Here is a 16977-nt window from a genome sequence, read left to right as displayed (position 1 = left end):
CAGGGTGGTTTATGAACCTCTTTCAGGAGGTAAACTAGGGTCAAATATTTGAATAATCTATCAAAATCTGCCTCAAATTGGGGAATTGGAGCTCCCTGATTTATGCCTGTCTCACAACAACAGAATTAAAATCTGATGAAACTTAAAGGTGACACTATTATTTATAGGCTATCTCTTGTTCTGTGAATATTTGGGCAGTGAGATGGTCACTTGTCAGTTTTTTGTCTAATTATCGCAAGTCACATAAGCTATTATAGTCCAAATGCCAAAAGAAATATAACTCTGATCTCTCCTTCTCTCTCTCCGACTATAAAGTTTTTCCAACTCATTTACTTTCTAGCTAGATAAATGATACACGTCGGTAGTCAATAATGAGAGTACTTAGAGTTTTTGAAGCTTATTACCTTCAGTATAAGCTCAGTGATATGTGAGTTCAGTTAAGAAAAATAGGTAACTAATACTAAAATTTTTTAAATATTTAACTCATCAATTATAAGCATGTACAGAAGATGATGCAAGTTGGGAATTTATGGTGTTGGAAAATCAGGTATCACAGAAATGAAAAAGACAAAATCATTGATTACTGAAAAAGAAATATTTAAACAGCTTATTAAACTAAACAAATTATATGAGGCAAATATTTAAGTTGCTTTACTTATACATTAACTAAGCTTAGAGGTTACCAAGTGCTATGGACTGAATTGTGTCCTTCCAAAATTCATATGTTGAAGCCCTAACCCCCATGTAACTGGATCAGAAGATGATTAAACTTAAATGAGATCGTAAGGGTAGAGTCCCGATCCAATAGAACTGGTGTTCTACTGAGAAGAGGAAGAGACACCAGAATGCTCTCTCTGCTATATGAGGACACAGCAAGAAGGTGGCCATATACAAGCCAGGAAATGATCTCACTAGAACCTAATCATGTTGGCACCCTGAGCTGAGACTCCCAGCCTCCAGAACTGTAAGAAAATCAACTTCTGTTGTTTAAGCCATCCAGTCTGTAGTATTTTACTATGGCAGCCCTTGCAGACGAAAACACCAGGGTTGATCAGGAATTTAAGTAATTATTATGTTAAGAAGAAACTGTCTTTACATAATTGTCACACACACGAAGTAAGTCTGGACCCAAGTGAGTGAATGGGAGAAGGAGGGGTGAAAGCCAATGGAGACAGTGGGAAGTTCACCCTATCTAAGATGATCACATTCAAAAATCAATAAATAAAAGACCCGTGTGGGGCAAATAAATGTGTCTTTAGCTGACTCGGATGGGAGACGAAAGTTTCAAACCTTGGACTATATCTGGACTGTTCTCTAAATAGTCAAGAAGCATTGTTGATTTGGACTCTTGGAGAGAGATATTACGTGAACTTTTCATTAAATCATGGTCTCTAATAACCAAACAAATTCTTTTCTTCAGATTGGTATTGACAGAGTACTAACTTGCAGATTGTATGGGATTTTTATTTGAAATTTGCAACTGCTAATTCATTCAATTTGTAGCTGACCAAATCAAAATATTTTACATACTATATAATAGGTTATTACAATTTACAAGTATAATGTAACCTTTCCCCCAATTCCCAGTGGCATTTCTCTTGCTCTCTTCTGAGCCTTTCTACAATGCTTAGTTAGGTATGTGGCTTGAAACCTTTTGCTTTTTCCCAGACAACTAGCAGTCAGAATTTCTCCATGTGTGTCATTCCAGTCATTCTGAAGGACACTTGGCCAACAATAGGTCATTTAGGTAACTAATACTAAATTGAAAGTATTTTTAGGATTATTCAATTGCTCTCCACCTTCCTCCTAAATCACTAGGGATTTACTATACAGATGAGTTCCTGGACCAGTAGCAGCAGCAACACTTGGGAACTTGGTAAAAATGAAGAATCTAAGGCCCCACCCTTGACCAACCAAATCAGAATCTGCATTGTCAGAGATCCCCAGGTTATCTGTGTGCACATTAGATTTTGATAAACGTTGCTAGCGTACTCTTGACTGACATCAGAACATGATACTTCTATCACAGAACTGCATGGAATCTAAAGCACAAAATGTCATGTCTTCATTTTACCAAAGTTGCTGATGTCTCAGAAGACATGAAGTTAGAATCCTCTAACTCCAAAGTCTGTATAGTAATATGATAGAAGGATCTCTGGGTATAGAACTAGAAATTCAGGCTAGAATCCCAGTCCTGCTGTTCACTAATTTAGCAAAAAAAACCTGCAAGCTTAGATTTGTTAATCATTAATAATGTCTACTTTAAAGCGTTCTGAAATGTCAAATGTGAAATGCATATAAGTAAAGCCAACAATAATATTCTAAATAAATGTGAGTTGAAGAGAGCATAGCCACAGGCATAATTTGGTCAGGATCTGGCCAGAAAAGTAGATAGAACATGCTGGTATTATAATATAAACTTAGAAAAACTTCACCTGCTCAGCTTCTAAAATCCTTCCCTGGCTGCTGACTGTAATATAAATAAATGTATTGCCCAAAATATAAACATATAGCCAATCAATTGTTGGGTCTGTGGTCAATGAGACAATGCATCTCTTACCAAGGCATTCAGATTTAATTTATAAATAAATAAACTATTTGAAGCAGGCTACCAAATTCAGATGTTTGGTGTAAAACAGTTGGATTTATAATAATTTTTACACATAAATATAAATCAAAGTTTCTTAACGTTTAATGTGTACAAGGCTCAACTTAAGAGTTTGTTAAAAATATAAATTTTCCTCTCTGAATTGCCAGATCTGATTCACTAGATCTAAGATGTGGCAGGAATGTGCATTTTTTAAACAAGCTTTACAATTGATTTTAATGCTGGTGATCTACAAACTATTCTTTGGGGACAGCTGTGTTAAGCCAATAAAATACATTTAAGAAATTCCTAAGTTCATCAATATCAAATATAATAATAAAAATTGCAATTGTTATAGTTTTATTCTACATTTACAGCACCTCTCTGTGGTAGTATTATGAGTATCAGTATTTCACTAATAAAGAGCCTGAAAGTTTAGGTATCACATTAAGGTCATCCAGGTAGAAAAGGGTAGAACCAGAATTTGGACCCAGATCTGTTTGATTGTAGAACACAGGCTGTTAATCACTATATTATTTCCAAGGCACAGAGTTACCACCATCCTTCTAAGAAACAAGAAATTATCAACAGGGCTTGGGTCATCTTTATAGGAGGGGTTTGGAGGATATATGAGATGAACTGAAAATCTCAGCCGTTTTCTTGTAGTTATTGGAGATTCATTTGGGAGTGGGTTTAGGGGAGAGAAGATAAATAAGGTATAGAGGAGAGAATAGGTTACATGAGTGTATGATTCCTGATAATGATCATATGATATTTTCTTGAGTTCTATGTACAGGAATTGCAAGGCATATCCTTGTCCATTTGTCCCTATACTTTCTGGCTTGATTTCCAGGGTATGAAGCAGGTCACCCTTCTGGAAGGTGATGGTCACCGATATAAAACCTTAGGAGGAAATTTTTGGTGTTCTAAAAAGGAGCAAATTGTAATTTTTTGGAAGAGTAAACTGTAGCTTAGACATACTAAAACTATTTGAGAAAATATGGATTTTGTTGTTGCTGCTATTGCTATTTTGCTTTGTTTCTCTATATTCTATTTTATCTACAATAGAGATGATCTTTCGAAAAATAAAATAAAATACTTGCCTTCAAGAGCTGGTGATGCCAAAGTGGGTCCAGAAGCTTGCTCTGTTGGTGATGGAGGTGGTATGGCTGGGCTTTGTCCTGTGCACACAATGCAGGAGTAGGTATTGAACAAAAAGTGTTAATAAATTTAATATGCACAACTAAAATAGCTCTAGATCTGTCCCCAACATGCATAATTCATAATCCAAAGTATAATTCATATTATTATGCAATAAGAAAATTGTTATTAGGTGAGATCTTTAAGTGGATACATACAAAGATTCAGTTATCTTCAGAGCCATTTCTGAAAATATTTTTTTTCTTAGATGTATACACAATGTCAAATATATCTACTGGACTTCACTAATGGAAAACCTACATGCAATCAAATAAAGCAATTTATTTTCAATATGCACTTCAAATTATGGAAACTAAAATCACAGAAGCTAAGAGGAATTCTAATATACAGAAAAATCACCATTTTTTTCATTTAGTTAAAAATTCTCAAATGATATAATAAAGCAATGAAAGAAGGTTAAAATTCATAGGCCTTTTGATATTGAACAGGTACATTTTCTCCTGCCAAAATAAATGACCTGCAGTTAAGTAAATAATGGGCCAAAGGGAAAATATATTCAGTTTTATAGAAACTTGAAAGCCTGCCTCAAGTCTCTGGGCTTATTATGCACCATAAAAACCCACAATCGTTTCTGAGTACTTCCTTATCCCAAGTGATTTCTTTAATTAACCAAAAACATCCCAGCCATGAACTGTAAACATTAACTAACATATGATCTCATATGAAATGCTTGCAAAATGTTTTATCATTCATTTTCATTCCATAAACTCCTGCTGTGTGTTTCTTTTAAGTCCAAGAATCAATGCGGGCATATGCACCTTCTAAAATCTCACTGACAACTAGATATTATCAAATGTCAGCAGACCTGCCTGCTTACTGGAAGTCTTCCTTTTTTAGAATTTGTCAAAATTAGTTTGCTTTGGTGAATTGTGGATTAGCAACCTGAGTTACACACACACCACCTTCTGTGGTGGCGAGAAGGGAGGAATCCCAGGCCGTCAAGCTGAGTAGAAGAGGTTAGTCTCCACTCATCATAGAACTTTCTTCTAGCTGTTAGACCCATCCAGGTTGATTCTTGAGCATTTTCAAGTATGCACAAAAGCAAAGCATATTGTTCCATGACATGCAGGCCATATACCTAGAAAAGTATCCATCCATATTAGTATTAATTATTTTCCTCATGAAAGCAAAGATTTGATGGAAACATAATGCAACATAGAATTTCCTTTTTCAGTAAGCAAAGAAAAGGTAAGGATGGGCAAACTAAAAAAGGAGTTTGATCCACATTGTTTTTCCCTGGCTAACATTTATATAGTGCTTATTATGTGCCTAGAACGATCCCAAAGAGTTTTGATGTATTAAGTCATTTAATTTTTACAAGATGCTTAGGATGTAGGTATAATTTTCATTTTGCAGTTTTAAACTGAATTGAACAGGGATTCAGGTGCTCAGCTCCTAAGAAGTGGATTTGAGGTGCTGAAAGCTCCTCTCAGACTTCCTAAGGCAGGCAAAGGGTCATCATATGTAAGGGGTCATCACATATAAGGGGTTCTGCAGCTGGAGAGAGACAGAGGCATGGAGCTTCCACCCCGAGTTTCCACCGTCTTTGTAAGTCAAATGGATGTATACTTGGGGAAATTCACTCCCAAATCTTTCTTGAGAGCTGTTCTTGAAAAACTGTTTCTGAAATAGGATGGTATTTTGTAGTTTGCAAAACCTAGGGAGAATCTATCAAAAGATTGAGGAAGGAGTCAATTAAATAACTAAAGCTTAAAATACAAGTGACCATGAATATACATAAATCGTTTCTGAATACTAAGGCTTTTAAAAATATCTTCATGGAATCCTGCCTGTTCAAACTAAACTGCTTTCTCTCTTGTCAAATACTTTCTTGAACAGTAGTGATGTATAATCATAGTCTTGATAAGCAATTCAGGAATTTATTTTTAAATGTATTCAATTCTTTCCCCAGGGAATAATTCATAATTTAGACTACAAAATATTCTTATATTTTCCTGGAGGAACTATGAGGTCATTATTTTATATATTTTTTAAATTTAGTGAGCACTTATTATATCCCAGCACTGAAGAACCATTAAACCCCAACTCTGCCTATAAGAAGTTCCCAATATAATGGCTAAAATAGACTTACAGACAGATCATTATAATACAGTGTGAAGATGGGAAATAATATACACAGAGGGGATGTCACAGAAAGATTCTCACATTTAAAGGCCTAAAAGGAGATTCCCAGGTAAAGAATGGAAGAATAGAGGGAGGGATTCCAGACAGGGAGTATCTGGTGAAAAAAAGGCCTGGATGCCAAAATACATAGAACTATTAAAACGATCAAACTGGTGCTTCTGCAGCATAAAGTAAAATATCCAGTTTATATCAGAAATTCTCTACGACTGTAGAGAAATTCTCTCGCTGTAATCAGCGATATTACACTCCCTAAAATGGCTAACTGCATGATGGTGACGCAGTGGATGAAGTCGGGAAGTAGCACCACAAGAAAAAGGAAAAGCCAGATGTCCATTTGCCTCCATAGTGACAGTGCTAGGTAGCCCTGGCAGGGGAATTACTAGCTCAGGAAAAGTTATTGTTTTGCTAGGGGTCACCAAAACAAATCAGGCATGTCATACTTGAGAATGACACATGACTCTCTAGTACTGACTTATAGAAAAGCCTTCTTTTAGAGAATGCTATTGAAATCAGAGACCATTTTGATATATGAATGTATACAATATTATATGAATATAATAATTTATGAATTTATATGAATATAATGTTACATTAATAATAGAATTTTATAATGATAGCAATGTTGTTTAGTATAAAGACTACATGGTTGTAGTCAAATAGATAAATATGAGAGTTTCAGCTCCAACACTTTCAATCTGTGTGAATTTGAAAATTTCATGAAGTACCCAAGCCTTATGGGCCTTTATAAAATAAGGAGAGTTTTCAGGGCTGTTGTGAGGATTAAGTGATGAAGCATCTAACACAGAGTAAATACTCAAAATATTCTTTTTCCTACAATGTATTTACAATTTATATTCCATCTAATTATACAAGAGGACTTGAAACAGACTTTTGAAGTAAGAAAACAAAGACATAACAACAGATAAAATTAAACATGACAGAAATAGCAGAACTCATTTATAGGAAAGAGGCTTATCATTTTATTAGGAATATATTTCTTTGGAATTCCTGAAGATTGTTACTCTCTGAAGGGAGAATTCAGGTTGTTGAAATTTACATTGGAACTCTAAAGGTGCCCTTCATTTTACAAGCTATTACCCGAAAACCCCTCTGACATTCAAACATAGTGAATGGCTTTTTGTTCCTTGACTGATTTTGGTTGGCTTATTTCCATAATACCTGAATTGCATGTTTGTAAGCTGCCAATATTTTACTGTTCTGAGTTTTTTGTCACCCAAGTTGTTATGATTGTTGAGTCAAATTCCACTGGGGATAGTATACAGTGTGCATTCCTTCTAATATTCTAAGTTACAGATGTTTTCTTTACTTTGCTAGAAAAGATGAATGGAATTACTCAGAATCTCAAGTCAAGAAGGAGGCTGTGAGCAGAATTCAGGTAATGTGAAGGAAAAAGCAATTCACTATACTAAAGTTTAATTTACCTAGTTTTTTATCAAAGGAGATTTCCTGGTTCTAAACCATTTCGAGGCAACTAAAGTCTAGCAACTAAATCTTGAAACAAATGTTGAGGAGATTTTTTATGCTAATGCATGAAAGCTATTTTTCCTTGGACCTCCACTGCTTTTTCCTAGAGGTACTGAGTTCACCCAGAAGACTACAAACTCTTTGAAAGGCCTCCTGTGCTGCAAACAATGAATGGCCATAGATCTCGTGACAGAGAAGGTGTCACTCTAGTAAATGACTGCTGAGTTAAAATTCATTTACATCTTGAAAAATTAAGAAGTGTGAATAATTACAAATTCCTATCCCAATTCATTCTGTCAGCATCATTAAAAGCATTTGTGAATCTGTGACTGAACATAAAATGGGAAGATCTGAATTTAGTAAGAAAATTATTGTCAAGTGTGTTAAAGCAATAGTATTACTTCTATTTATTGGCACAAGGTTCCTAGACTGACATTTTTTGTAACATGTAGAATAATATTTTCCAAGTTTAGCATTGAACAAATACTAAAATAAAATGAAAATACAGTTTATATTTTAGGCTGATACATGTAATTGTGCTAGCGTCCTTATTAAAATAGGGACACGTTGATCTTCAAGTTTCCTTACTGAGTGTCTCTTTCTCTGCCTTGGATTTTTGGACCACTTACAAAATGGAGAGAAGGGACCGGAGGAATTTAGAGTGTCAACCACTCCTCCCTTTCCCACCCTATTTATTTAAAACAAAATTAAGACACCACTAATATAATAATGCTAGACTTGCGAATTTGACTATGAAATGAGGAATTAGGAATCTGAAGTTCAGGAGTTTGCATGGGGTGGATGGATCAAGGTTTTTACTCCAGTCATAGGCATCTTTATACCTCCCACTTATGTACTGATATGTTCTAAACATGTACTTTGCATTCCTTGTACTCAATCTTGTGAAGCGTATACGTAAACAGGCAATCATCACTTAACTGAGGTCTCAGTTGTTTCAAGGTAAAACAAGAACCGTAATGTCTCTTCCAGCTGGGTTGTTGTGAGTGTTCCTGGGCATAACTGTACAAACGAAATCAGTGAGGGGACCATAGGGAAGACAAAGAAGGACCCTGTTGTTATGGAGCTTACATTAAAGATGAAGGGAGACAGGCGATAAACAAGCAAGACAGATAATTTCTGACCTCAGAAAGGTAGGGACATCAAAACAGAGTGGTGAGGCAGACAATGACTGTGGGAAAGAGATGACACTAAATTGGTTAGAAAAGGAAGAATAGGGTCAGTACTGAGCAGGACTCCACTAACCTATGAAGATTTGTGCAAATTACAAAAAGTCTCCTTTCTGGGTATGTGCTGTCCAAGGTGGCAAAGTCTGAACAGGAGGGCTTGCTTAGTGCAAAATTAAGAGGCAGTTCTTACCCTGGTCAGTTGCAGCTCCAGTCCGAGTCTTGAGGAGGAGAGAAGAGCAGGGGGCCTTTGTGTAAGTATACAAACTGCAGGACAAGTGCGTAATGTATGAAGTGGCTCTGTCTCCAAGGGGGAGACCCTTGAGTTCTGACTTGAATACAAAGAAGCAAACCTCAGAAGAGGTCCGATAGAAAGATTCTTGGCAGGGAAAGGCAAGTCAAAATGCCCAAGTTAGGAGCCAGCCTGGCTTGCTTAAAGGTCATTGGTGCTGGAAAGCAGAGGCAAGCTCGTATCAGAGCACTCTCGGCTGTTCCAGTGAGTTTGGATTTGTTCTAAGGGCAGCAGTAAGCTTTTGAAGTGTTTTAGTATGACATGTAGGTTTTTAAAAGATCATCGGCTGCTGTGTGAAGAGACACAATGTTTGCAGAGGAAAGCTTGTGAGAGGCAGCAGAAGATCAATTGGTGACTATTGAAATAACCCAGGTGAGAGATGACATGAGCTTGGTCTAGGTGGTTGCAGTGGAGATTCAGTTGTTTGCGCAAAAAATGTACATGAGTACCTACTCAGTACTAGGCACTTTCCTAGGATATGGAGTTATAGCAGTGACCAATATAGACAAAATCACCTATTTTGTGGAGCTGAGATTCTACTGCGCAGAGAGAAAAAATATCAACAAAATAAGTAAAATGGAAATCAGTATCCTATTAAAAATGTATCAAGGAAGGGTAATAAGGAATGCTATTTAGAGTAACGGGTGGCAGTTTTAAAGATATGGGCAATGAAAAACATAGAAATTATAGATAAGTGGATGGACTCGGAGTACGTTTTGACACAAACCCAATAGGATTTTTAAATGAATTTGATATGGTAAGTGAGGGAAAGAAATCAAGGATGACTGACAATTTGGCTTGAGCATCTGGGAATGAATGAGAAAAGTAATACTCAGATAAGGGCAGGAAATTTCCTGTTTACTCAGCTAGATGCTGTTTATGGACTAATTACTTAGTCATTGTTGTCACTTGAATTATGTAGTTTTCAATTTTGCCAGAGGACTTATATAGAAGACACTGAAGTTGAAGCCATAGTTATTTTGTTGGATTATTGCAAAAATATATCATATTGGTAATTAATTTTCAAGATTTTTTTCATGATTTTAGAAAAATTTTAAGCAAATGGATTCTTTAGTATAAATTGGCTATGCAACCCTACTATAGGGTGTTTAAAACACCATAAGCTTCAAGTTCTTAGATCAAAGAGCATCCTCCAGGCCAAAATGTTTCTACTGGAAAGGTTTCTTTGCATCCTGATAAAAAGCTTCCCTAATATTTCCATGTGTTATTATATATTTGCATATTTGCTTTGATGAAAAGCAAGGAATAGTAGCCAAATACATATTTCATACATTCTTTTTTTTTTTTTTTTTTTTCTTTCTGCGGTACATGGGCCTCTCACTGCTGTGGCCTCTCCCATTGCGGAGCACAGGCTCTGGATGCGCAGGCTCAGCGGCCATGGCCCACGGGCCCAGCCGTTCCGCGGCATGTAGGATCCTCCCGGACCGGGGCACGAACCCGTGTCCCCTGCATCGGCAGGCGGACCCTCAACCACTGCGCCACCAGGGAAGGCTCATACATTCTTTTGATTAAAAGTGATAAAGGTAGTATTAGTATGTTTTCTTCATCTCCAATTTATAAGGTAGAAATAATTCTTCCATGGAAAAGCCAACTAAAGAAAGGAAATAAGATTGATTCAAGATCATATCATTGTTCCATTTATCCTTGTACCTTGATTATGACAGAATACCTGATGTCTGGGACTTAACAAAAATAAATGCACAGAATCATAACCATACAGTTTTGGGGTGTGGAAGAGATCTTTGAAATCAGCTATTCCAACACCCTAATGTTTCAGGTGGAAAAAAATGGTCTCTAGAAGGAAAGGTGGCCTAACCAAGGTCATGCGTCAAGAGCATTTAAGATAAACGTTTTTCACTCCATTTCATTTTTCTATTTATTGAATATTTATTTGGAAGGTGAAGATAAATGCTAATTATTTTATCTATTGTCATAAATGACTCATAACTCTTAGAAGATCTTTAAATATTCACTTCCTAAGATGAAAAGTCTCATAGTTTTCTTCAGTGGTCAAGTTCTATTTAATTAGATACTAAATTGACCTCAAGTAGCACATTTAGTTACCTGACCTCATTTTGACAATTCTAGATAGACTGTCTAGTGGAAGGTTTTCAAGACTTTCAGAATTACTATTTCTTCACTTTTCCTAAATAGTCCCTTCTAGCTATCCAAATTATCTCTCTGTCAACCCCAGAGCAAATCATATTTATACATAAGGTGAGGCAATAGGCAGACAGTAAAGATGGAAGAAACAGACAAATTGGTAATATGAATTGTATGTTTTTCTTTTAGTACAAAGGCCAAAGCTGATAGGAAAAGAGATTAATGAGCCATATTAGATGGACTGCAGTCTCAATTTATAAAAATAAAAACTGTCTCATGTACTTAGGATGCAAATATCCTACTTGCCATGGAGTCATCCAATGAAATGTCTTTCATCTCTTCTTTGATTCCCTCTACCCACTCCCTTCACAACCTTTATGCTCCCAGAGTACCCAGTGTACACTTTATTGTCTGATTCTCAATACATTTGTTTATTTACAAGTCTGTGCTGGGATTTTTTGTTATTGTTGCTGTTTTTGTTTTTTTTATCCTCATTCGACTACAGCAACTTGAGAACAGAATCTGGAATGACAATACATATTTGGTAAAGGAAAATGAATAAAGGAGAAAATGAATGATTATATGAATGAATGAATAAATGAATGTTGCTAAATGCTACTCTGTTATATGTTCTAGAGTGTTTGAATATGAACAGAGCAAATCACAGTATTTTTAGTTCTTGGTAGAGTACAAAATGGTTTCAACAAAATATTAAAAATAATAAAATTTTACTTATTTATTTTTTGGTTTTGTATTTTTCAATTATTTATAGTTCCAGACCAAAGTATTCATTTTCTTTCTGTGAGACTCTTTACCAAGTTGTTTATGAGTACCAATCTTTCAATGAAAGTGAAACATTAACACTTTTATCCACGATTAGTGGGAAAAACTGAGCTGAAAGTTCAAAGATTTAGAAAGGTAGCTTCATTAGTTAAACAGCTCAATCAAAATATAACACTTGCAATATATTCTGAATCTACAGTTACCCTCAAGTGGAAAGACTATGAAATTACCCATTGTGGTATATTTCAAGCTTAAAGAATCATGTCCCTAAATATGTAACCTGAATAGGATTTTAGTGCCAGAAGAAACAAGAATTTACTGAGAACACTGAAACCCAAAGAAAATGAACAACTTGCTAAATTCACCTAAGTGACACATAAGTAGGATCCATGAGTGCGGATTCCCAATGTAGTGCTCTGCACAGCAGCATGTTGTCTTTCTGTCTGCATTTATTTTAGAGATAGCAAAGAAGGACTAGCAATGAACAAAATATATGATGAAATCTAGAATAATGTTAAACAATTTCAATTCAGTACAAATGTTATGTTGTTATATTATGCTTTAGAATTCTATAGTCAATGACATTCATAATAATTAAAAGAAAACAGATCTTAAGTGCAGTATCCTATATTATGGTGTAATGATATTTTTAATGGATGTTTTAATCCTTGTTTCATTTGAAGATGATTTGAAATACAAATAACACATGTTTTCGACCATCAGTTATGTCAATTCAATTTTCAAAGTTACAATTAATTCAAATTAGGTCTCTGAGATGCTGTTCTCCAATGTCAAACATGTTTAACATTCTTTATCAAAATGGAGATGCCGGGCTTCCCTGGTGGCGCAGTGGTTGAGAGTCCGCCTGCCGATGCAGGGGACACAGGTTCGTGCCCCGGTCTGGGAAGATCCCACGTGCCGCGGAGCGGCTGGGCCCGTGAGCCATGGCCGCTGAGCCTGCGCGTCCGGAGCCTGTGCTCCGCAACGGGAGAGGCCACAACAGTGAGAGGCCCGCGTACCGAAAAAAAAAAAAAAAAAAAAAAAAAATGGAGATGCCTATTCTCTAAGTGAGTTGAGTGATAGAAGTATAACAGTGACTTATCTTACTAAAAATCAATTTTTTCCATGACATATATTCAAAATATTATGTTTAAAATTTTAAGGACATAATTGAATAGAATTAAAAATGGATAATTTTTAAGAAAAATTACAAAATTTCAATAAAATTTTGAGTTAAAAATCTCAAGTTTTATTTATATCCCTAAGCATTCCCCTACCCCCATCACATGCTAACTTTCTGACTAATGAGCTATTATTCACTTAATTTAATTGATCATTGCTACTAAAACAAAAGTATCAGTTCTAATAAGGTTGTTGTCTACCAAACAGGTCATTATAACATGTCATATTCCTAAATATGAGTACATTCAATATATCATAGCTCTCAAGTCAAAATTTAATACTTCAGGTTTTACATTTGGTTTTACTTTTCAGAGATGCAACACACTTTATTGATTTATTCCAAGACTGAAAATCAAGTCACAACAAATTATTGATCATAGGGACTGTGAGTAGCAAACAGAAAGTTGAGAAAATAAGAGAAAAGATGGTTCCCAAGACAAAATCATTACATTTACAAAATGCATTAAAATAACTTTCAAGTAGAATAACAAATTCACTTCTTAAGAGGTAGAAGGCTTGACATTTTTGTAAACTACCTAAACATGGAAAATAAATAATGTCTCCTTCCATCTCGTATCTTTTATGGTTGTTTGACTTGAGGATTCTACCAAAGATGTTATTGACAGAGAATAGCTGGCACAGTCAATTGCTAAATCAATTCCTAAACTACTAGAATCTGTTGTTTTCATTCTCAATAACATCAGGACCTACCAACAACCTTAGAGATAAATCTATGCTGTGCTCTCTTCCATCTCAATTTGCTGTCACTCTAACCACTAAGAATAAAATTCACCTAAAAATCTAATGATGGAATTGGATGATATTTTATCAGGCCTTATGGCCAGCTTAATAGACACCCAGGAAATTTAAAAGTAAACCATAATCCAAGATTCCTCCAGTAATTTTGGTGAGAAGCCATCTGATCTCTTGAGTATGGAGTCACAGTCCACTCTGCTTACACTTTCTATACCAGATTCCCTTCACTGACAAACCAACAAAGGCAGCTAATAGTTAGCAGCAGATTGCCTGCTTTCTTTGGCAGTTGTATTGGCAAGATTTAGGAGTATATGTCAAATTTACACTATAATGGAAATAGAAATTGTGAGTTTGTTTTAAATTACATCACTCAAAGCAGAGTAAAGAAAAGGAAGGGAAAGAGAAAACCTAAGAAGCAGTGACCCCCTTTTCAAAAACTATTTATAATTCTCCCTATAGTGCTGGAGACAATAAGCATCTATCTGAGCAAATTCTGCAACTTCCTCTAGGTTCAATTTCTTAATCTATGAGGTGGAGAACTTAAACCCACCTCCTAGGTTTTGGTGAGAATTCAGTGAATTCCATGTGCAGCACTTAGCACAGTGCCTGGTACACTGTTAACTCTCAGTAAGTGGTAAATCTTTTCCATCGTCAATGTTGTCATCACCATCTCTAATAGTCCCCAAAACTCTTTTAAGGTTAGACACAGAATAATGTCGGATGACTTCCTGAGTTTTTCTTCAGCTCTAGGCAAGCCATGTTTTTCAAGGTTCATTGTGTATTTCCTTATCTTCAAATACAGGGAGGTACTTTTTAAAGCTATTGTATGGCATTTGGAAAACAGTGTTGCTTCTCTTTTATACAGAGATCTCATACATACAAAATAGAATCAGTCTGATACCTTTCAACCACCCCCTATAGCTATTTCCAACCCACACAGAACTTGGCAAAGGGACGGGATGCTGCCATTGTCCTATTCTTTATATACACCTGTAGGAAAATTTCTTTCCTTTTTTTTCCCCCATATTGTCTCTAACACATGAAAGTATTCCATGGTTACAAGCATTTCAAAGAGATATGAAGGGGCTTCCCTGGTGGCGCAGTGGTTGAGGGTCCGCCTGCCGATGCAGGGGACACGGGTTCGTGCCCCGGTCCGGGAAGATCCCACATGCCGCGGAGCGGCTGGGCCCGTGAGCCATGGCCGCTGAGCCTGCGCGACCGGAGCCTGTGCTCCGCAACGGGTGAGGCCACAGCAGTGAGAGGCCCGCGTACCGCAAAAAAACAAAACAAAAAAAAAACAAAAACAAAGAGATATGAAAAGCCTAAGGAAGAACCTAGAGTCAATTAATAAAGAATCTTCTGGTTTTGGAATTTACCTCAGGAAGAGAAAAAAGGGGCTGACATTTTGTTTTAGTGGAGAATTTTCTACTGGGTGCTTTAATAAAGATGATAAAACTCCATATCTTTTCAACTACAGGCAGGTAACATAAATTTAAATACTTCAATGCTTGTGCTTAATAGATAAAGGGTAAAATGGAGACATGTTAATAATTATTATGTAATAGGCTAACACCACAATTAAATTCACAAAAACATTCTCACCTGACCGACCTATCTGGAAATCATCCAACTTCTCTTCCTGTTTTAAACAGTGTATAATTGATATTATTTTGTCATTTAAAAAAAGACACACTGCTTATCCAGTGTCTGCCAGGAGGCTATTTATAATTTACACAAAAAATATTCCTCTGGGAAAAAATCATTATTAATGTAATCATTGTCATGAAAAATAGAAAATGGAAAAGGTTTATATCTTATGTAACCTCCATATAAGAGAAGATTAAATCATCAGTTTGTTTTTCACCGGATGTTTCAATATGAGAGTGTTGGTGCTTTTTCTATGTCTATTTCTAAGACATTCCAGTTGTTACAAACCTTGTCTACCAAACACATGCTCGTTACCTCAACATGTGAGTGGTTGCAAAAAAAAATGGTTTATAGGTGACAGTTTTTTCTTCAGGAGAGCACCATGTCAATCACAAAGCAGAAATATTGAATAAAAGAGAGTAGTGGGGATTTGAGAAATGTAATATAAATAATTAAGCGTGCATGACAAAGGACAGACACTAAGTATAATGGGGTCTAATCTGGAAGGACACAGTGCAATAAAGATAACAACTACATGATGAGACATTACTTTGTTCAGTTCTTCTCCTGTATTTATTTCCCACTAGGTATTGTAATTTAAAAAAGTATACCTAATTATATCACTATGTTTTCCCTCTTGGGTTGAAAAAATTGACCACCTAAATAAGGATAAATACTAAACTCATCGTAAGCAACTAATAATAACAATCTGAATAAAGCTGAAGATAAACATTGATGAAATACTAGCACCTCACCTTTATCAAGCCTGTTCCAGCCTCTGCGGCTCTTTCTTCTCTAGATGTTTATAGTGAGTATAATCTGCATCATATAGTTTAGTCTTTTTTTTTTTTAGTTTAGTCTTTAATTAGTACCTTCTTCCACTTTTCTCCCCAAGCTTCTTTATACCGTTCATTGTTTTATCTGTAATAACTTCTGACTAGATCGTTACCTCCTTCTACTTTGAAACTCATGTTATGACCACCAGCATTGAGTACATACTAGGGGTTCAGTAACTGCTGGGAGACTGACAGGACGACTTGCAGCGTATCAACTTGGATGTTGAGGAGGAGATAAATAGGCAAAACATATTATCTTCAAATGTGGAATAATTATTACTACTATGTGGGAATAAACAGTATTAGTGCCTCAACACAGAATATTTTAGAAAACCAAAACATAAAATACATTAGGCTAGAATAGCAATCATAGAACAGATCAAAAAATCCTGAGTGACTGGTTGAACAGTCTTCAGCCTATAACGTTAATGTTAATATTGCAAAATTCATTATTGTCTTCATCTTGCACAAACATCCTATATGGGAATAAAAGCTATGGACAAGGAATATTTGTTTACCAAATTAGGTCTCTCTGAAAGTAGCTATATCAAACTACTTAGTTTATAATTAGTTATATCAAAATAGGCCATGGGGCATACTTATTTCTATGTTTAAAATAGGGCTGCTTTTAAAACTAAAAAATAAAATAAGACTTGCTTAAGAAAAGGGTTTAAGAACTATGCATTTAGCTGAATGGTTAGAAAGCCCTAAATTCCCTGTTCTTTATCTTCTGCG

At 35.7% G+C, this 16977-nt stretch overlaps 1 protein-coding gene across 1 annotated transcript in view; it reads right to left on the bottom strand.

The window, feature by feature from the left end:
* The window catches only part of TRDN (triadin), a 372172-nt gene that overhangs the window by 205907 nt on the left and 149288 nt on the right, over positions 1-16977 (bottom strand). The window contains exon 10 of the mRNA XM_024759083.1: positions 3691-3768. Coding sequence (XP_024614851.1) covers positions 3691-3768 — 78 coding nt within the window. The remainder of the gene's footprint in view (positions 1-3690; positions 3769-16977) is intronic.

Source organism: Neophocaena asiaeorientalis, unplaced genomic scaffold, assembly GCF_003031525.2.
Source record: "Neophocaena asiaeorientalis asiaeorientalis breed wild unplaced genomic scaffold, Neophocaena_asiaeorientalis_V1.1 scaffold5, whole genome shotgun sequence".
Taxonomy (NCBI): Eukaryota; Metazoa; Chordata; class Mammalia; order Artiodactyla; family Phocoenidae; genus Neophocaena; species Neophocaena asiaeorientalis.
The sequence above is the reverse complement of the archived record's forward strand: the minus strand, read 5'-3'. Positions and strand labels throughout refer to the sequence as shown.